The sequence below is a fragment of the Loxodonta africana genome, chromosome 27, assembly GCF_030014295.1.
Source record: "Loxodonta africana isolate mLoxAfr1 chromosome 27, mLoxAfr1.hap2, whole genome shotgun sequence".
Lineage (NCBI taxonomy): Eukaryota > Metazoa > Chordata > Mammalia > Proboscidea > Elephantidae > Loxodonta > Loxodonta africana.
In genome coordinates this window covers 29,172,876-29,194,925 of record NC_087368.1, presented here as the reverse complement: position 1 = coordinate 29,194,925, position 22,050 = coordinate 29,172,876, and the positions used below count along the sequence as shown (strand labels likewise).

The 22,050-nt window shown below is 38.8% G+C and overlaps 1 protein-coding gene across 1 annotated transcript in view; it reads right to left on the bottom strand.

Moving 5' to 3' along the window:
* Positions 1 to 1,902: 1,902 nt before the first annotated feature.
* LOC135228767 (RNA-binding motif, single-stranded-interacting protein 3-like) overlaps positions 1,903 to 22,050 on the bottom strand; it is a 144,200-nt gene continuing 124,052 nt past the window's right edge. The window contains exon 3 of the mRNA XM_064277424.1: positions 1,903 to 2,431. Coding sequence (XP_064133494.1) covers positions 2,310 to 2,431 — 122 coding nt within the window. The 3' untranslated portion in view covers positions 1,903 to 2,309. The remainder of the gene's footprint in view (positions 2,432 to 22,050) is intronic.

The window sequence follows — 22,050 nt, the reverse complement described above, 5'->3', positions numbered from 1 at the left end:
CATCTCCAAAACAAGGTATTTTATAAGCGAACTTCTAGTGAATGCCATTTCTTTTTTGAATGATTTCTTTTCTCTGTGTCTACATGTTTAGAATATATATTTTACCAACCACAGATAAATTACTATGGCCTCTTGATTTTCATATTCAATAGGAAAATCTATAGCTCTTAAACTGCAAGTTTTGAAAGCAAAGATTGGAAATATACCTTCAAAACATTTACATTGTAAGGTGTTCTGGGCTCTAAACTTGACTTCTTAATAGCTTCCACGCCGTAGAACACGTGGTACTTATCATGTTCTGAACCAAAAACCTGGATTCTCTATACGGTGGCAGGGTGGCAGCTCTAATTCTGCATTTCCTTCATGTATACTGATTTAGTTTCCAAGAAATGTAGGCTTAGGTTGAGGAATCTTGCGGCATTTGGCATCTATCACGTGGAAGTAATATTGCAGGCTCTTAAGGAGACAGGAAGTGAGGTCTTAGTCGTTAGTGCTAAGTTGCATAATGGAGTCTCGGGGTTTTCTGGTTATGGCCTAAGATCCAGAGATATCTCTAATCAGTAAGTATTTGACCCAATTAAATTGGAAGAAAACCAAGTGTGTCTTTCTGGACCACAGATGTTTGGAATAGGATGGTGTGGTAATGTGTTATCAGTCATCAGCTGTCTTCTGGGGGCAATGGAACTGCCCAGGGATGCTCTAATCTACATGATAAAATTTACATGTCTAGGTCACCCCCGACCCCTTCTCTTTTGAACATAACATAAACTGCTTCTTTAAAGATGAGAATATTGAAATGCTCATCTTTTTTTTAGCTTTAGATGTTCAACGATGACTCTCTTTTTCATGTCTGAAGGCCATGAGTTGTAGATTTTACAGTGCTTGAACACAGCTATGAACTTTTTCATGGGTTCTGAGACCTGCCTGAAAACACTCCAAATAGACAGCAGTCTTAGAACTGAAGAATGGCTACAGGTTTTGCTGCGAGAAATTCCAGCCTTCTTTATTTCCTTGCAACTGCTCTCTCAGTGTTGAAAATATAAAAAGCTGCGTTAAGTAGGATGCCTCTTAAATGGTAAACGGATGAAGTAGGTGCTTTGAATAGAAATACTAAATAAAGCTTCTCTGCTGAAATTATGGCCTTGGTACAAAATGGCATTTATTCAAGTACTTCAAACAACTTCTTTTCATTTCACTAAGAATGAAAAGACACACAGAAGCCCAGGCATTTTTTTTCTTGTCTTCTTACATTAAAAAAAAAAAACAAACGGAATCTATTCCCAAGTGGCATTGGATCTATATGCTTGCTTTTCTACTCTCCTGTATTAGAGGGATAAATGGATGAGCAACTGTTAAATAATTTTCCTTCACCCTGATGTAGAAAGCAAAACCCCACGTGTATCACCTTTTCTTTCTCCTTCTTGACTAACAGAAAATGTCGTACCCTATATATATATATATATATATATATATATATATGTATATGTTGTTGTTAGGTGCCACTGAGTCAGTTGAACTGCCAACCTTTTGATTAGCAGCCAAGCTGTTAACCAGTACTCCACCAGGGCTCCCGATATATGTATAAACATACTTACATATGCATGTATATAACATATATCAGTATTATATATGCGTACATATAACATACATCAACACATTATTAATGTGTGGTCACATGCATAAATACACACAGATGTGCAAGTAGCCAGATCATCTCAATGGTAGAATGAAATAGATCTAAATTTTTAGTTTGCATTTTTCAAAGTGCATTTAACTCTCTCTGTTGATTTCACTGAAAATGTGTTCTTGAGTAATGATACCCTCATTTTATAACCATTACACAATTACAGACCAATTATTTGCAAATAAGTCTTTCTGTGAGTGCCTTTTGGGTTCCGGGCTTCTTAAAGACAGAAAACTTGATGAAGCGTAGAACTGAGACTGATTTTGAAGTCCTAAAATCCTTCTAGATTCATTTTATCTTGAACACGTTTATACAAACCAAAACCAAAGCCAAATCCATTGCCATGGAGCCAATTCCAACTCATAGCGACCCTATAGGACAGAGTAGAACTGCCAGATAGTTTCCAAGGAACACCTGGTGGATCTGAACTGCTGACCTTTTGGTTAGCAGCCGTAGCGGTTAACCACTATGCCACCAGAGTTTCTGAACACATTTACATAAGCCTGCTCATCACCCTCTTTGAAGCCATTTGGTTTCCACGGGACCCAATTTCACCATGGTCCCCAAAATCAGCTTTGATGCCCTTCTAAGGGGTGCCTGTTTCCAAATTTCTGAGCAAAAGTTATCACTCAGGACTCACCTCTCCTTCCCTGGGCCAAGGCCTCCCGTTCTGGGTGTATTTGCTTTGATTCTGTCTCTTCTTTTGTCCTCCATCAGCGAATTTGCACAGTAAAGGCTCACTAGGGGCTGTGAAGATAAGAAACCAATTCCACATTAGCAAACCCCCCCTTAAAAACAAGGGATTATTGGAGTCACAGTAGCGCTTTGTAATGCATAACTTGAAGTAACATCTTGCTTCTGGAGAGATATTTGGCCCCCTTTTAGTCTCAGCTCTGTTGGCCGCTGCCCTTCTAAATAACTGGGCTTCAAAAATGCACTGGCACACCATAAAAGAACATAACAAACATTGTTGAAAAATAATCAAATGAAGTGGAATGTGAACTCGCCTTAGAAGTAAAGAGGCAAACTCCTCCCAGTTATGTTAGGAACATATTCATAACTGGTATTTGTGCGTGGATAAATAGTCACACTTCAAAGTAACCGTGGAAATGGTAGAATTGTCCTCTGGAAGGAGATACTTAGGAGTTTCTTTCTAAAAAGGGAGTGATTTTGCTAAATACAACCAAATTAGCTTTGTTTTCTCATTAATCCTTTGCTATTTCAGACAGGCTAGAAGTTGATCATCCACCCCACCGCTGTTACTCCATTTTCCCAGTAAAAACCTAGCTAGAAATTCCAGGGAGAACAATCATTAGACTACTAAGTAAACCCATATGATACAAAGGATGTGGGTGTAGCTGGTGGATTGGGTACTGGGGAAAATGAAGTGGTCCTGTATGGTTTATGTAAATTTACTTCCCAAAAGAAGTGACCAAAACTGAAGTATGTCAGAACTCTTCTTTCAACAATGATATTGCAAAATGATTATTTTTAAGACACAACAGGGCAAAAAGTATATTCTTTCAGAATTGAAAGTTCCTTCCATAGCCCTTGTTGTTTGGGAAGGTTGCTACTTGTTACTGTGACCAGTATATTTAAAAATGAATTAAAAAGGGAAACTCATATTGGCCTAACAAACATGATCAGTAAATTAATATGGCTGGGAGGGCTTTCACTGTTGTCGTTGTTGGTTTATTTGCGTGACTAAACCAAATATTCATTTTAAGCTTACAGTCTGAAAACCAGAATGGCAATCCCTCCCTACTCTCTTCCCATCCCTCCTGCTGGAAAATGCCGTCTATTATACAGTAACTGTGCTAATGTCCCTAATTCTTCACTCCTTCCTGCATCCTCACCCTTTACCATGTGATTTTATCCAGCACTTTCATTCTGACTCTTGGACTGACCCCATGTGACTTCTTTGGCCAATGGACTGTTAGCAATGGTCTCAAACAGAGGTGTGAAAAGAGTTGAGGCATTGGGTCTCCCTTATTTCGCTCCTCTCCCGTGTGATCATTACCATGCCAGTCTGCTGGAGGATGAGACATGAATGAAGGTAAGTCATGCAAAACATCCCAGCCAAGGCCGTACTAGATCATCCAACACCTAGATCAGCCACCATCCAGACATGTAAGATCAACCAAGATTAGCAAGGGTGTTTATTTTAACCTGCAGTTGATGGCAGAAAAATGTATGAGCCTAGGTGAGGTCTACCAAGTCCACCCCACAAACACATGTGCTAAATAAATTTGTATTGTTTCATTTCATTAAGATTTTGTAATTAATATGTGGCATTGTTGTCTTAACAGATAACTGACACATTTCCCCCTAATTCCCATTCCTTCCCATTCCCCTCTCCCAGCCATTCTGCTTGAATTTCCTAATGAATGAAGCTAAATACCATCATAAAATCATGGGACTTCCAATTGTTTCGAAATCAATAATGGAAAAATACAGGCATATTTACGAAAAATATTTTAAAGTCATTTGGTTCTAAAAGGTAATGATATTTCACCTACCACTTCCACCAATTGTTTGTATTAACAGCACAACTCTGTTCATCAGTACTGGAGGAAACGGCACAAAGGGAAAGAGGGGTCACCATTGACCAAGATAAATGAAAAATAAAATGTCTTTCCTGCCTTGTAAAGATAGCATGTAGGAACGTGTAAGTCATCCTGGCATGTGCTCTGTATTATATTTTTATGCAAATGCGTGTTTTCTATGTTTGTTTGCCAACCACACCCTCCCCCCAGGAGGTATTTTCATAAGTGTTGCTATGCCAATTTTTTTATGTGTTGTAAAAGAAAAAGAGCATAGCTGTTAACAAAAATACCTGGGGGGCGGGGAGGGCATGGTTGGCGAACGAACACAGAAGGCGCAGGTTATCTGTCTGCTCTAACGAATGCAGACTCTGGTGATTTGATGACGCTACCAAAATCACAAACGGCAAAGCCTGCAACTCGGAATGCCTGAAGACAGTTGGTGCTCTCACATTAGAAGTTATCTAAACTCTTACTCCAGATGAAAACATAAAGGCTAAATGTAATTACTGCACCTCAACATACCATGTGTGAGAAAATTTCCTGTATGTGATTTCAAAACTATACATATATATGTGTGTGTGTATATGAATGTAAGTATACACACACACACACACACGCACACACGAACACACACACACACAATGTTTATTCACTATAGGGCATTTTCTCTCCTGCCATTTTAAATATTCAAGGAACATCTATCCATTAAAATAGGGTGGTCATGCTAACATGTGAGTTTATTTATTTATTTGCACCACCAGGGCTCCTTGTATTTTCTTTCTTTCTTTAAGAACTAGGCTTTAGATGAAGGTTTACAGAGAAAATGAGTTTCTCATTTAACAGTTAGTACACATATTGTTTTGTGACGTTGGTTACTAACACCATGACTGGTCAACACTATCCCCTTCTTGACCCTGGGTTCCCTGTTACCAGTTTCCCTGTCCCCTCTTGTTTTCTCTTCCTTGCCCCTGGGCTGGTGTGCCCATTTAGTCTCATTTTGTTTCATAGGCCTGTCTAATCTTTGGCTGAAGGGTGAACCTCAGGAATGACTTCAGTACTGAGTTAAAAGGGTATCTGGAGGCCAAACTCTTGGGGTTTCTTCAGTCTCCATCAGACCAGTAAGTCTGGTCTTTTTTAAACATGTGAATTTACGCAGGCAGTAGTGCAGATTTCCCACAAAGGACAGACAAATCTAGAAACACCTCACATTTCCTGTTGTAAAGAAATTGGTTCAAATTTCTTATGAGGAGGGGTGTGAACCTTGTGTGACTCTGTAAAATGATTTTTCTAGCTACTAAATTCACACGTATATTTGCACAAGATTTGTTATGTTTTATTTATCAGTTTTATGGAGGTATCACTGACGTACGATAAACTGCACATATTCATAGCATACAATTTGATGGTAAGTTTTGACACATATATACACCCTGATGTAACCACCACCACGATCAAGATAATGGACACACCTATCACCCTCAAAAGTCAGCAGCTTACGTCTATTCAAATATATATGTATACACACACACACACACACACACACGTTGTTGTTGGGTGCTGTCTAGTCAATTCCGCCTCAAAGCGATCCATGTGACAGAGTAGAACTGCACTATGTTTTCTTGGCTGTCATCGCTATGGAAAAAGATCACCTATTTTCCCTTGATATCATGAAAAAAAAAAGGCTTCTATTATTAAGCTTATATTTTTTATTAAAAAAAAAACTTGCTTCTTTTGCTTCTAAAATCTTTACAGATAATTCCTAGACCTTTATTCTACTCTTCAGCTACAACACCACATTGATCAGTGTTTACAAAAAATCCTGGGTTCTTTTTATAAGTTGTAAATGTTAATTTTTACAAAATTATTTAAATCCTATCTTTTATACTTTTGGGGGTAATGACTTGCATGAGTGTACCTTCAACTGTATGAAGTAGGATTCTCTTTGTTGTTCCCTGAAGCTGCTTCATTTAAGGTACATAAGATACTCTCTGGTTCTAATAGTCTAGAATATACCGTATTGTATGCAAATTATGTGTTCCATCTCCAATTGTTTGCTGGTCGGGCTCTCCCCCCCTCCCCGCCTGAGGCCCCCAAGGTATTTCTAGAAGCACCCTATGGTAATTTTTCCACAACATGGGGAAGAGGACTGGCATGGCGGTGCTTGGGAGGGTGCATCGTGGTGCAGGCGCAGCTGGCAAACAAACGCAGACAGCGTGCGATATTTGTGTAAAAATAAAGTAATATTGGCTTACCCCCTTTTCTTATAAATAATATTTTATTGAACTTTTGGTGAAAGTTTACACAGCAAGTTAGGTTCCTATTTTATTGTTCAGTGACATAAGTTACATCTGTTATGATGTGCCAACATTCTCTTGTGTTCTGTTTTTTTTTTTTGTTTGTTTCCAGTACTCTAGTTTCCCTGCCCCCTTATCTTCTCATCTTTGATTTTGAGTAATTGTTGACCTTTTGGTCTCATACAGATGATTTTTAAGTAGTGCACCAATCTTACAGGTAATATCCTTTGTTTTGTGTGTCATTCTGCTATTTCACTATAAGTTCACTAAAAGGTGATCGCAGGGGATAAGATTGGTCCCAGGTTTAAAGAGTGTCTCAGGGCAACAGTCTCAGGGAGTCTTCTGTTCTCTACTGTTCCAGTTTGTCTGGCTTTTTTTTTTTTTTTTTTAAAGAATTTGAGTTCTGCTCCTCATTTTTCTCCCATTCTATCTGGGGCTATCAATTGTGACCATGGTGAGAATGGTCAATGGTGCTAGCCAGGTACCATCTAGTTCTTCTGGTCTCAGGATACATGAGATTGTGGCTCGTGTAGACTTGTTTCTCTTCTGAGATTTTGATTACCTGCTTACTGTTTTGCTCCTAGTATGTGGAAGCCAGTAGTTGTATCTAAGATGGCCCCCGACAAGCTTTAAAGACCCCAGATACTACTGACTTTACTAGAATGCAGATTGTGATTTTCATGAAGTGTTTTATGCAAATAGACTGAGTTGTCCCATGAGACTATGGTCCTAGCTTTTAAACCCTGAAAACCAATTTTGGAATGTGTTTGGTTATATATGAGTAATATCTGTATTTGTGCTTTCAATGAATACATGGGCCTGGACTCACCTATGTATACACCTGTACCTACTGAAATACCAGTATGACTCTATCCATCCATCTGCGCTCAAACACTTGTTTTTACCTTGGTTGTGCTGTGTTCACTACATCCACATTTGGCGGCAGTTTTCCCATCACCAAAAATCACAATTCTCTATGATCTAAAGTGTACTTTCCCCTCCACCCCTCCTCTCCCTGGTAACCACTAACAAATACTGGTCTCTATGCATCTATTCTTATCTTCTTATAAAACAGGAATCATACAATATTTGTCCTTATATGCTTGACTTATTTCACTTAACGTTATGCCCTCCAGGTCAATCCATGGTTATAATATGTTTTGCAGACTCATCATTGGTCTTTATGGTTGCATAGCATTTCTTTGTATGTTATGTACTGCAATTTGCTTATCCATTCTGCTGCTATCATGAATAAAGCAGCAATGAACATAGGTGTACATGTGTCTGCTGATGTCCTTTAAAGTAGTTTTTTTTAGGCCTATTAAAAAAAAAAAAAGGAGTGGGATTGCTGGATCACAGGGTAGTTCTATTTCTGGTGTTTTGAGAAAGCACCATATGGTCTTCCATAGTGGTTGTATCATTTTACGGTCACACCAGCAATGGATAAGTGTTCCAAACTCCCTACATTCTCTCCAACTTTTGTTTTTATTGTTTGTTTTTAATCACTACCATTTTAGCCAGCAGAAAATGGTATCTCATTGTCATTTTCTTTCTTTTTTTATTATGCTTTATATGAAGGTTAATAAAACAAATTAGTTTCTCATTAAACAATTAATAGACATATTGTTTTGGAACCTTGGTCGGCAACCCCACGACAGGCCAACACTCTCCCCTTCTCTACCTCGTGTTCTCCATTTCCACTCCTGCAGCTTTCCTATCCCTTCTTGCCTTCTTGTCCTTATTCCTGGTATGGTGTGCCCATTTAGACTGGTATATGTAGTTGAACTACGTGTATTATTATTTGCTTTATGTGCCTGTCTAATCTTTGGCTGAAGGGTGAACCTCAGGAGTGACTTTAGTACTGAGTTAAAAGGGTGCCTGGGGGCACTATTCTTGTTGTTTTTCTAGTCTCTGTCAGGCCATTAAGTCTGATCTTTTTTTGTGAGTTAGAATTTTGTTCTACACTTTTCTCTAGCTCTGTCTGAGACCCTCGATTGTGATCCTTATCAGAACAGTTGGTGTTGGTAGCTGGGCACCACCTAGTTGTGCTGGACTCAGTCTGGTAGTGGCTGTGGTAGTTGTGGTCTGTTAGTCCTTTGGACTAATCTCCCCCTTGTGTCTTTGGTTTTCTTCATTCTTCCTTGCTTCAGATGGTGTGAGACCAGTGGAGTATCCTAAATGGCTGTTCACAAGCTTTTAAGACCCCAGACCCTACTCATCAAAGTAGGATGTAGAACATTTTCTTTATAAAATATTTTATGCCAGTTGAGCTACATGTCCAGAAACCATGGTCTCCAGCCCTCAGCCTCTCGTTGCAGTTTTGATCTACATTTCTCTAACGGATAACAGTTGTGAACATTGTTTCACACGAGTGTCGGTTGCGTAGATGTCCTCTTCAGTGAAGGTCCTATTCACGTCCTTTGCTCATTTTGTGATTGAGATGTTTGTCTTTTTGTTTTTGGTTGTTGCAGTTTTCTATCAATTTTAGAGATTGGACCTTTATCAGGTAAGTCATTTCTGAAGATTTTTTCCCAGTCTGTAGGTTGTCTATTTACTCTTTTGATAAAATCTTTCGATGAGCATAAGTTTTTAATTCTTATGTGGTCTCATTTATCTATTTTGTCTTCTTCTGGTCATGCATTTTTTGTTATGTTTGTTATCCTATTTTTACAAAAGATTAGGCCCCATAGTTTTCTCCTAGGAATTTTATGGTTTTACATTGAACACTTAGGTCTTTGATTCTTATAAGTTTGTGTATGTGTGTGCGTGTGTGTGTGTGTGTATGGTGTGAGTTATGGGTCCTGTCTCAGTTTTCTGCAGGTTGCTATCCAGTTTTATCAGCACCACTTATTAAAGAGATTGTTTCTGACACTCTGAATGGACTTTGACCCCCCGCATCCCAAATTATTTGTCCATACATGGCTGTAATTCTGAGTTCTCAATTCTATTCCACAGGTCTATGTGTCTATCATTGAACCAATACCAGGAAGTTTTGATTACCATGGCTGTATAGTATGTTTTGATGTCAGAAGTGTGAGGCCTCCTGCTTTGTTTTTTCTTCAATACTGCTTTGGCTATTCAGGCTTTCTTTCCTTTCTTATGAAGCTGGTCATTAGTTTTCCATTTCAGTAAAGAAGGTTGTTGGCATTTGTATCAGGATTACATTGTATCTGTAGATAGTTTTAGGTAGAATTGACGTTTTTGCTGTATTATGTCTTCCAATCCATGAGCAAAGGATGTCTTTCATTTTTGTAGGTCTCTTTTAGTCTCTTAGAGTAGTGTTTTCTAATTCTCATTGTATAAGAATTTTATGTCTCTGATTAGGTTAATTCCTAGATATTTTATTGATCTGGAGGTTATTGTAAATGGTTTTGTTTTCTTGATTTCCTTTTCAGAGTACTCCGTTAGTGTAGAGGAACCCAAAAGATTTTTGTGTGTTGATCCTATACCCTGGCATTGCTAAATTCTTCTGTTAGTTCCAGTAGTTTTCTTGTGGAATATGTAGAGTCCTCTGTGTATAGGATGGAAGCCCTGATGGTGCAGTGGTTAAGAGCTTGGTTGCTAACCAAATGGTCAGCAGCTCGAATCCACTAGCCAGTCTTTGGAAATCCTATGGGACAATTCTACACCATTCTAGCGAGTCTCTGTGAATCGGTATCTACTTGACGACAACGAGTTTTTTGTTTGTTTGTTTTATTTTTATGTATAGGACCATAACCATATCATCTGTAAATAGAGACTTAGTTTTACTTCTTCCTTTCTGATTCGGATATTTTTTTCTCTCTCTCTTTTTTTTTTTTTTTTTGTCTTATTGCTCTGGCTAAGACTTCCAGTACAATGTTAAATAAGCCTGGTGATAATGGGCATCCTTGTCCTATTCCCATTCTCAAAGGCGCAGCTTTCAGACTTTCTCTGTTGGGCATAATGTTGGCTGTAGGTTTTGCGTATATGTCCTTAATTATGTTGAGAAATTTCCCTTCTATTCCTATTTTGCCGAGATTTTTTATGAGGAAAGGGTGGTGAATTTTATTGAATATCTTTTCTGCATCAATTGATAGAATCATATGGTTCTTTTCCTTTGTTCTGTTTACGTGGTGGATTATACTGATTGATTTTCTAACGTTGAACCATCCTTGTAATCCTGGTATGAATCCCACTTGATCATGGTGTACGATTTTTATGGTATGTTACTATAGCCTGTTGGCTAGAATTTTGTTGGAAATTTTTGCATCTATGTTCATAAGAGATATTGGTTTGTAATTTTTTTTTTTTTTCTTGTGAAGATCTTTGCCTGGTTTAGGAATCGGGGTTATGCTGGCTTCAAAGAAAGAGTCTGGTAGTGTTCCTTCCTCTTCTATGTTTTTGAAGAGATTGAGTACGATTGGTATCAACTCTTCTCTGAGTGTTTTCTGATTTTTCTGTTTTTCTTTATATTTGGCTGTTTTCTTGTGAAAGTCTTTTTGCTTTCTTCCTTCTTCTGTATGTTTTTTCTTGGTGATTTCTTAGTGGTTACCAAATATATTACATTACACAATTTACAATTGCCATAATGTTTAACTTATGATTAACAGTTAGTATATAACATTAACATAATAAACCTATACCTTATATGTTCCTCCCTGCCCCATTTCTGCTGATGCATCTCCATTAACATCAATAAAAATATACAACCTATATTTGATAAGTTTACTGTGTGCTTATTTCTTACAAACCTGATGTTGTATTGCTAGTGGGATTCAATTTTTGAGTTTATTTCTTGAAAATATCATATATTTAGTCCTTATGATTGGCCATGTTGTTGTGTTTTTTGGGGATCTCTCTCTTGTTTTTTATTATCTTTTTTTTTTTCCAGGTATGGATATGGGTATTTACTTAATGCCCTTGCCTTTCCATCTGGATACTCCCTTGAACAATACTTGCAAACCTGATTCAGGAGTGGCAAATTCCCAGAACTTCTGTTTGTTTGGGAATGTCTTGATTTCCCCCTCATTTTTGAATGACAACTTTGCTGGGTAAAGGATTCCTGGTTGGCAATTGTTTTCATTCAGTATTTTATATATGTCATTCCATTGTCTGCTGGCCTCAAGAGTTTCTGGGGAGAAATCTGCACTAATTCTTATGACAGACCCTTGGTATGTTATGCTGCATGTTTCTCTTGTTGTTTTCAGAATTCTCTCCTTGCCTTTTGTTTTCAAGAATTTTATTAGCATATGACACAGTGTTGATCTTTTTATGTCTTTTCTGATTAGGATATGTGTAGCTTCCTGTATTTGCAGGCTTGGTTCTCTTTTCAATTCTGAGAAATTCTCTCTGATTACCTCTTGGAAAATTATTTCTATTCCTTTATTGTTGTCATGGTACTCTGGGATTCCAATAATTCTAATGTTAAATTTCTTAATTGAATCCCATATGTCCTTTTGGGTTTGTTTGTTTTTCATTGTTATTCTCTCTTGAGACTTCATAAGGTTCAGTTATTTTGTCTTCTAGTTCATTTATTTTGTCTTTTATTTGTTTGACTCTATTGTTGATATTATTGAGTGTTTATCCTACTTTTTTTAATTCGGTTGCTTTATTCTTCAGTTCCAATGTGTAATTCTGTTTTTTTTTTTTTTTTAATGTTTACAAATTTCTACTTGACTGTCTCGTTTTATCCCTCCATTTGTTTCCTAATGTCCACCAGATCATTTCCTGTGTGCTTTTTGCTTTCTTTAAACATATTTAACACCATAGTCTGAATAATTATCAACTCTTTGCATTAGTCTGGCCTCCACAGGAGAAATTTCCTCTTCTTCATGTTTTGCTTTTGATTGCTCCTTCTGCTGTGATTTTGTGTGTTTTAATATTTTTGTTGAACTTGGGCCCTTTTGTTCTTGTTTTTTTTTTTTTTTTTTTGGTTGCTGCTTTGTTTTTACTTTAAATTTTGTACTCTGGTTTTTGTTGGAAAAGTTTCTGATTGAGTGCCCTGGTGGCACAGCAGCCAAGTGCCTGGCTGCCAATCAAAAGGCCGAGGCCTGCATCAACCACCTGCTCCATGGGAGAAAGTTGTGGCAGCCCATCTCCACAAAAACTCACAGCCCTGTGAACCCCAAGAGGCATCTCCAATCTGCCCCACAGGGTCCCTTTGAGTCAGAATAGACCCAGTCACAGTGTGCTTGGTACCTTCTCCTCAGAACCAGTAGAGGGCTCTCTTGTCCTTAGGCTTTTTCAGTGTTGATTCAGGAGTTCTGGATGCTTGATCTCTGGAATTCAATAAACATGCATGGGAAGAGATGGGGGTTTAGCTGGTTGCAGACTCTGATGTAAACAGTGGGGCTCAACTTTCTTCACAGGGGCCCTTCATAGGCTCTTCCAAGGTGTCATCCTGTGGGCCAGGACCCAATGGTTTCCCTTTGTATTGCTGTCTGTCTGAAGTATTCCATTGCCCTGCTGCCCTTGCAGTTCCCCTTGTCCCAGCGCCCATTCATCTCAGGCCTCTGTGAGGTTCAACAGCACTCTCTTGCAGTGCCTTGGTCTCCCTTCACCTTCTCCCAGTTGTGAGGTCCATGAACTCCCATGGCCAATTTGCACCATCTTAAAAAAAAATCGAGCTGTAGCTTCCTCAGATTAGCTTCCTTTCTGTGTTCCCTGTTTGAGGTGCTGCCTAGTCCCTGTTCCAAAGTGGCTGTGATTAGCAAGTGTTCCCGATGTTAGCGGGTAGGCTCTTCCAGCTTCTGTGCTGCCCCTGTTCCTCCTCTCTCCTGCTTCTAGACTTACCTCAACTCTCCAACACCTCAGGTGCCACCCAGAGTTCTGAGATCTCAGTGTGCTTGTGTTTATTCATTGTTCAGTGGGTTAGTTGCTGGGGCAGTAAATGGGACTGTCTACTCACTTTGCCATCTATCTCTGCCCCCTTGCCTCCCCCTTTTGTAGTTCATGTTTCTATAAACTTTACCACATATGTGGGGATGCACTGAATCATCAGGCATGCCATCTCTAGTGTCCGCTATCTAGGTTTAATGTCTGGCTTCCTGGCTTACTAGCTACAAGACACCAGGAAAATTATTTACCATTTCGGTGACTCATTGTCCTCATACAGAAACCAGTAAACCAGTTACCATCAAGTTAACCCCAACTCATGATGACCCCACCTGTGTCAGATTAGAACTGTGCTCCACAGAGTTTTCAATGGCTACTTTTTCAGAAGTAGATCACCCAGTTCTTTCTACCGAGGTATCTCTGGGTGGACTTGAACATCCAACCTTTTGGTTAACAGCCAAACATGTTTAACTTTTGCATCACCCAGGAATTCCATTCATCATATATAAGATGGGAATAACAATGTTAACTACCTCATAGAGTTGTTACAAGGATTAAATAAATTAGTGTATATAAAGGGATTAAAAGAGAAGATGGCACATAAGTACTAAAAGCCTATAGCTACAATTGTCATTATTGCTTAACCTCTCTATTAACCACTGCCTGCCACTGCCCTGTTATCAGCGGTGAAACCTAACCACTTGTCAGTCGGTGTCAAGCTTCACAGTGTTTAGTCAGTTAGACTTTATTTTCATCAGATCTGTTCCACCTTAACTCCATGGAAGTTTGGCCACAGAACTTTCGACTATACTGCGGAGGAAACAGGGATAAGGGGCAGTTCCACTCTGTCCTATAGGGTTGCTATGAGTTGGAATTGACTCGACGGCAACAGATTTGGGTTGGAGTTGGGTTATGATGGCAAAGCAGGTAGGAGAACAATGTTTTACTAAATGCATTAAAAAAAAAAACCCAGGAGCAAATTTTCAACTGTGCCATTACAAAATAACAATAATAACAATAATAAAAAGATGGGTATACATCCATAATATTATCCTTGAATTCCAGGTCTGTAATTCTGATTGTTAGTTCCCCAAAGGAGAATATTTCATGGAAAGGAGAAGATAGGACACTAGTAAATTAGGAGAAATAATATGAATAATAATATCTAGTTTTTTGGGTGATTCCTAAACACCTGCAAGATAAAAATTGAAATTCCTAATCAAGAGCATTAAGGGTCCCTCCCCTCAATCCTGTCTTTCATCAGTCTCCTCCCACCCCATGACTGGCTTGCAGGTCCTTCCCTCCTGCCTGCAATTTCCTTTCTCAGCTTTCCCCCACACACGCCCTCCGCCCTCCGCCCTCCGCGTGGCAAGCTAGTAATCATCCTTCAGAATGCAACTCAAACGTCACCTTCTTTGAGAAGTCTTCTTTGACCCTTCCCCTGCTTACCTGGGGTGAAACTATCTCGGTAGACTTGCATGGTTTCAACGCTTTCTGTTTGTGTGAAATAAGTTCTTTGAGGGTAGCAATTAACTTCTAGGCTTGAGGATACAAAGTGATTACAGCAGACATCAGGGTGAAGCTTGTGCGTGTGTGTCTGCCTGCGCACATGTGTGTGCATACCATTAACAGCATTCTGCACGTGCTGTTAGGTGCCGTTGAGTCCATTCCGACTCATAGCAACCCTATATACAACGGAATGAAACACTACCCGGTCCTACAACAACCTCACAGTCTAGGATATACTCGATATTTTTGCCAATACCATAATTCTGTACATTTAAAAAAAAAAAACAAAACCATTGCTGTCGAGTCGATTCCAACTCATAGAGACCCTATCGAACAGGGTAGAACTGCCCCATAGAGTTTCCAAGGAGCACATGATGGGTGCAAACTGCGGACCTTTTGGTTAGCAGTTGTAGCACTTAAGACACTATGCCACCGGGGTTTCCAATTCTGTACATAGGTATATATAATACTTGAAATTGATGATATTCAGGGTACCGTATGGTTCACAGACCAGTAACAAATACAGGATCTTGTAGGAAATACAGACTTTTGGGCCCCTCCTCAGACTGACTGAATCAGAATCTGCATTTTCACAAGGTCCCCAGGTAATATGTTTGTACATTAAAATTCAAGAATCACTACTCTGATTACGACTGGCTCCTTAGCTGAAGGAGGAATACATTTTAGATGGTAAACATGAAATCTTCTGAATAATATGATTTCAGTAGCACAGAAATATTATACTGCCTACAGTTCCCGTTATCACAGGATTCTGGTGCCAGTTAATTTTGTTTAGTCCCTTTTAACAGCAGTTAAGATAGAGACTAAATGAAGATGAGGACTTTGCGGAAGTGAGATGCTATTATAAGCTACAGACTGTAATGTGTTAAGAGACATTATGGTCTATCATGTAAACGGGGAGTATTTAAAACATAATTATAACAATGCATGGCGATAAAGTTGCACAGGGATTGTGAATAAGTTAATTACTGTTTGCTTGCTTGGTGGAGTTTTGCTGCTCTTCTGAACTTTGTTTTAATCATGAAACATCCAATGCATAGACTTATTCTATTATCCAGTGGCATATGGTGCTGGGGCATATAGCGGCAAACAAAACAACAACAAATATTTGTAGTAGGAAATTTGATGTAAAAAATTTTATTTTGACTTTGTGTTTAAAACTTAATGCATCTTCAGTTTTATAAGCCCTGGTGGCACAGTGGCTAAGAGCTTGCCTGCCAACCAAAAGGTCAGCAATTTGAATCTACCAGCTGCTCCTTGGAAATCCTATGGGGCAGTTCTACTCTGTTCTATAGGGCCGCTACGAGTCAGAATAGACTGGACAGCAATGGGTTTGGTTTGTTTTCTTAAGAATGTTCTCTAACATCAAATTATACAAGTAGTAGTGACATGGGTTTTAGCTCATCTATATCAATAAAAAAAAAAATTTTTTTTTTTTAATATCAATAGCAGAGTCCCTGCTGTTCCTTAGAGATGCTGAACATTTCTTATTTTTACCATTTCATTCATTGAAATTCATCGAGTATTTATCGGGATTGTGGTGACGACTTCCTGATATCTCTTCATTAAAGCTGTCTTACTGTCACTAGCTGGTCTGGTCCTTTAAAGATTTAATATACAAATTCCTCATCTCAGATAGATTATAAATCTTACTTCAGGAAAAAAAAAAAAAGATAAGGTGAGAGGGTTGGATCGAGAGGATGAGATAATGGCAATAAACCAAAAAAAAAAAAAAGAAAAAACCCCGTTGCCATCAAGTTGATTCCGACTCACAGCAACCCTATAGGACTGGGTAGAACTGTTCCATAGGGTTTCCAAGGCTCTAAATCTTTATGGAAGCAGACTGCCACATCTTTCTCCCTAGGAGCGGCTAGTGGGTTTGAAAGGCCAAGCTTTCAGTTAACAGCACAGCCCTTAACCACTGGAGATGAGCTTATAAGATTTTGGACTGGGGGTAGAGGAGAAGGTTAAAGAATTAAAAATATACAAACAAGAATACCAAGGAGCTGAAGTTAAAATGTGATAAAATTTTGATCCAGAAACTACCTTTTGTTTTGTTTTAATGTGTGGACTTGAATTAGTTTTCAATTATAACAAATAAAAAACCCAAAACTACTCCTTTGAGATTCTGGGTAACTTACACATTAAAAATCTCTTCATCCTAATTGACTAAAAAAATTATATTAATTTAAGAACGTTAATCAAACTCAGTAACATTTTCAACATATTCATTCATTTAAAACAAAACAAAACAAAAACTCGAGGCCTATTCAGTACCTAATTTGTGCTGGAACTACCCTGGACTAGGGATGTTTTTAGGTCCAGTTGAGGCAGTTTTGAATCATTGCGACCCCATGTATAACAAGATGAAACACTGCCTCGTCCTGCACCGTCCTCACAATTGTTGCTGTGTTTGAGCCCATTGTTGCAGCCACTGTGTCAATCTATCTCTTTGAAGGACTTTCTCTTTTTTGCTGACTCTACCAAAAATGTTGTCCTTCTCTAGGGACTAGTCCCTCTCGATAACATGTCCAAAGTATATAAGATGAAGTCTCCCCATCCTAGCTTTTAAGGAGCATCCTGGCTATACTTCTTCCAACACAGATTAGTTCATTCTTTTTGCAGACTATGGTACATTCAATAATTTTTTGCCAACACCATAATTCAAAGATATCAATTTTTCTTCAGTCTTCCTTATTCATTGTCCAGCTTTCCCATGCATATGAGGTGATTGGAAACGCCAGGGCTTGGGTCAGGCACACCTTAGTTCACAAAGTGGCATCTTTGCTTTTTTTTTTTTTTTAACACTTTAAAGAGGTCTTTGCAGCAGATTTGCCCAATGTAATATATTCTTTGATTTCTTGACTGCTGCTTCCATGGGTGTTGACTGTGGATCCATGATGCTGCTTATTGGTCTGGTTGTGAGGATTCTTGTTGTCTTTATATTGAGGTATAATTCATACCGCAGACTGTGGTCTTTGATCTTTGTCAGTAAGTGCTTCAAGTCCTCTTCACTTTCGGCAAGCAAAGTTGTGTCATCTGCATATCACAGATTGTTAATGAGTCTTCCTCCAGTCTTGATGCCATATTCTTTACGTAGTCCAGCTTCTCAGATTATTTGCTCAGCACACAGACTGAATAAGTATGGTTAGAGGATACAACACTATGCACACCTTTCCTGATTTTAAACCACGCAGTATCCCCTTGGAAACACTTGTGGGATAGTGGTTAAGTGCTATGGCTGCTAACCAAAGGGTGGGCAGTTCAGATCCACCAGGCGCTCCTTGGAAACTCTATGGGGCACTTCTACTCTGTCCTATAGGGTCGCTATGAGTCGGAATCCACTCGATGGCAGTGGGATTGGTTTCTGGGTTAGTATCCCCTTGTTCTGTTTGAATGACGGCCGCTCGGTCTTCCATTTTATGACTAGGAATACTCAAACCCACTGCTCTCGAGGCGATTCGGACTCATAGCGACCCTATGGGACAGACTAGAACTGCACCATAGGGTTTCCAAGGCTCTACATCTTTATGGAAGCAGACCGCCACATCTCTTTCCCTTGGAATAGCTGGTGGGTAGCTGAGTGATTAATCATTTGGGCCACCAAGGCTGTCATGTATGTATTTCCAGATGCAGAGCTAGCAAGCCCCAAATTTAAACCATAATTTACATGGCAGAAATTACCTGAATCTTATTACACAGAATTATTACATATATTAGAGTTAGAAAGGCTTTTGCATATGGGAAAAGAAGCTATTTAGCTATATTTCCTTTTGACTCCTAGAATCTTGTTTGCCACTTAATTATGTTTTATGAGGTATAGTTATTTTGGATAGTTCTTAGCTGTAATAAGATTTCATACTGGAAGGCATAGAGCCTCTGTCTGTTATATGATCCTGAAGCTTATCTAATTCAAAGTCTTTACTTTGTTAATGAGGGAAATAAAGGTTTAATGAATTACCAGTGAATGCTTGGTACGTGGTGGCAAATCACACCCAGAACTATGTCCTCCTGATTTCTAAGTCAACGAATGTTATCTCCAACTGCTTACCTTGAACCTCATTTATGATCATAAGTAAAAGAAAACGAATTCAAAGCTGTTCTTGTGATTGACTTTGTTATTTTGGGTTGGGGCAAAAGATTCAGTATTCATTAAAATACGATTACAGTGGTTCTCTGGCCACAGGTTATGATTAGAATGAAAAACTAAGCAACTAATGAGATATTTGAAAATGACCTATTCTGCCAGTCGAATAACATTTTGGTTTAAGAGAATAAGCAAATAACTTGGCCTATATTTAACAAGTCTCAGATAGATGTTTATCCCCTTTATTTAAGCCAATGTCAGCAAAGGAATATAAACCAAAAAGTGGAAATAAATAAAAAGTTAACAATACACTGCAAAGAAAGCATAATTTGCACCTACATTCCCACTTTCTGCCCTCAGTAATGGACCAACGCTTATATTTAGTTTCATACATGATTCTCTACTATGGGAAACAGCCTTACAGTAAAGGAAAATGCCCCAAAGTGATAATAAAAGCAGAGAGCAGCTGTTTGTCTAAAAACAAGACAGAGCAAATTGCTTTTTGATAAATCATATTATGGCCTAAGTAATTATTTCAAGCTCCTCCCTCTATCTGAAGGATTAAAACACCATTTTTTTCTTTTTTTGTAACAATTCTTTTCATATAGGAAAATACAGTTTTGAGGAAAAACTAAGCCCCATAGGGAATAACTAACATAACAGAGGAAGTTAATGTCTCAAATAGATGAGATGCAAACCATTCACTGAAGGTTAAATTAGTTCATTTCATCAGGAAAAAATGACCAAGACATTTTCTTTGCTGGTTGGAGACAACATTTTGACCCTAAGAAAATGGAAAGTACCAGCACTTCCAAGAAGAAATTAGCTTATCACCTATCTACCTGTGTGACAGATTGGGGAACCTCTATCAGTTGGAAGGCAAAAGGTCAAGAAAAAGGTTTCTAAGATGGAGAGTCTTTAAACAATAGGAGAATCTTAAATATTGACGATATTAATTTCCTAGCGTTGGTGTCACCAAGTACCACAAAGTGGGTGGCTTAAAACAACGGAAATTTATTATCTCACAGTGCTGGAGGCTACAAGTCTGAATTCAAGGTGTTATCAGGGCTATCATCTCACTGAAGGCTTTAGGGGGAGATGCTTCTTTGCCTCCTCCTAGCTTCTAATGGTGCTGGGCAATTCTCGGCATTCCTTGGTTTGTAGATGCATCATTCCCATCGCTGCCTTTGTCTTCACATGGGGCTCCCCTCTGCGTGTGCGTCTGTGTCTGTATCTCCGCCCTTTTTATAGGAAACCACTCATATTGGATTAGGATTCACCCTACTCCTGCATGACTTTATGCTAATTGATAATATCCTCAGACCCTGTTACTATACAAGGTTATGTTCATAGGTATTGGGGGCCAGGGCTTCAACATATCTTTTTGGGGGACACAATTCAATCCATAATATTGACCAAGATGGGGTGTATCTAGTTCTACCTCATTTCTCCCTTCCATTTCCACAGAGCTGTGCACTGACCTCTATTAGAGCACTTTGCATACCATATGTAATATTTATAGATTATTATATACTGTGTATAATACGGCCTTTTGATTAGAAAGAGGTACAAAATGAAAAAACTATGGCTCTAATTACACAGTGCAGATACTTCTTTGAGAGTCAAAATGAATACACAAATAAATGGAAAAAGGACATTATACTAGTAGCAGATCACGTGCCAATGAGTCCACTCCAACTCAGGGGGACCCCACGTGCCACAGTAGAACTGTGCTCCACAGGGTTTTCAGTGGTTGATATTTAGAAAGTAGATGGCCAGGCCTTTGCTCTGAGGTGCCTCTGGGGACTAGAACCTTCAACTTTGCAGTTAGCAGCTGAGCGCATTAACCACTGCCAATACCCAGGGACCTAGGACATGCATGCTGTTGTCGTTAGTTGCCATCGAAGCAATTCTGACTCATGTGGAACCTCTGTGTGCAGAGTAGAACTGCTCCATAAGATTTCCAAGGCTGGGACCTTTCGGAAGTAGGTAATGGTTAAGCACTCGACTGTAAACTGAAAGGTTGGCAGTTTGAACCTACCCAGAGGGCATATAAAAATAAAAAGTAAAAGATCCCTCTCTACCATCCCCCCTTTCTTATTATTCCTTCCGGGTAAAAATATATAAATAAATATCTACTGATTCTAGGCTTTTTTTTTTTTTAACTTCAGAGAGGGCAATGTTAATTGCATGTTAATTTTGTTTGCTTCTTTAGCTTAATTACATATGAAGAGCTTTCCATATCAGCCCGTATTACCCTTTCTACAGGCTGCAGAGTGTTGCACTGTAATCATGATGTACCATAATTTATAGACGTCCATCAATAGGGGACCAGCTAAATCTCATTAAATTTCCGTAATGCATTTCCATGTTCTTCTCTACTGTTACGAGAATTTGATTGGATTACTGTCAGGAGTGGCACCCACTTCACCTTTGCCTGGCATCCACCCCAGTGGCCTCAAAAAGTGGCCGACGGCAATGCATATTTCATTCTCTGTGGACCAAGTGACTAAATAAGTGCAGACAGATAGACAAAACAGCTTCTTAAGATGACGTCAGTTAATGAAATTTTAAGGGGTTGGAGAGTTGAGTGGAATCTTTTCCTCTTACAATGGAGCATATAGTGCCTTCATTTCCATATTTAAATATTACTAACCAGTCTACTTAGGAAAAACCCCAAAACAAAATGGCAACAAGAAAGAATTCCAAGTTCTAGACCCAGGTGTAACACTAATTTCATGTTCATGCTAACTGACTCAGGAAAAATAAAAACAAATGAAAGGGGAAAAGCTAGAGAGGAATCCTATGATGAAATACACTGAGATTCTTTGTAGTATCCACTTATAATCTTCCACCAAGGAAGAAAACACATATGCACCCTCCAACTGGGCTCAAACTCAGGCCAAGAAAACATACCTCAATTTCTCACACACTGTTCCCAAGCACACATTTTATGTGCTGGAGGCTGAAGGAGTTTCTAAGGTGCAGTGAAGTAAGTTAATAGAAATAAATATAACTCCAGTTTCAAAGTGAAAGCTGTGTATTACACCGTAGGTATCAGTTAACAAAGCTAGAGGCATTAGTGGGGATGCACGCCTCACTTCCAGCAGGTGA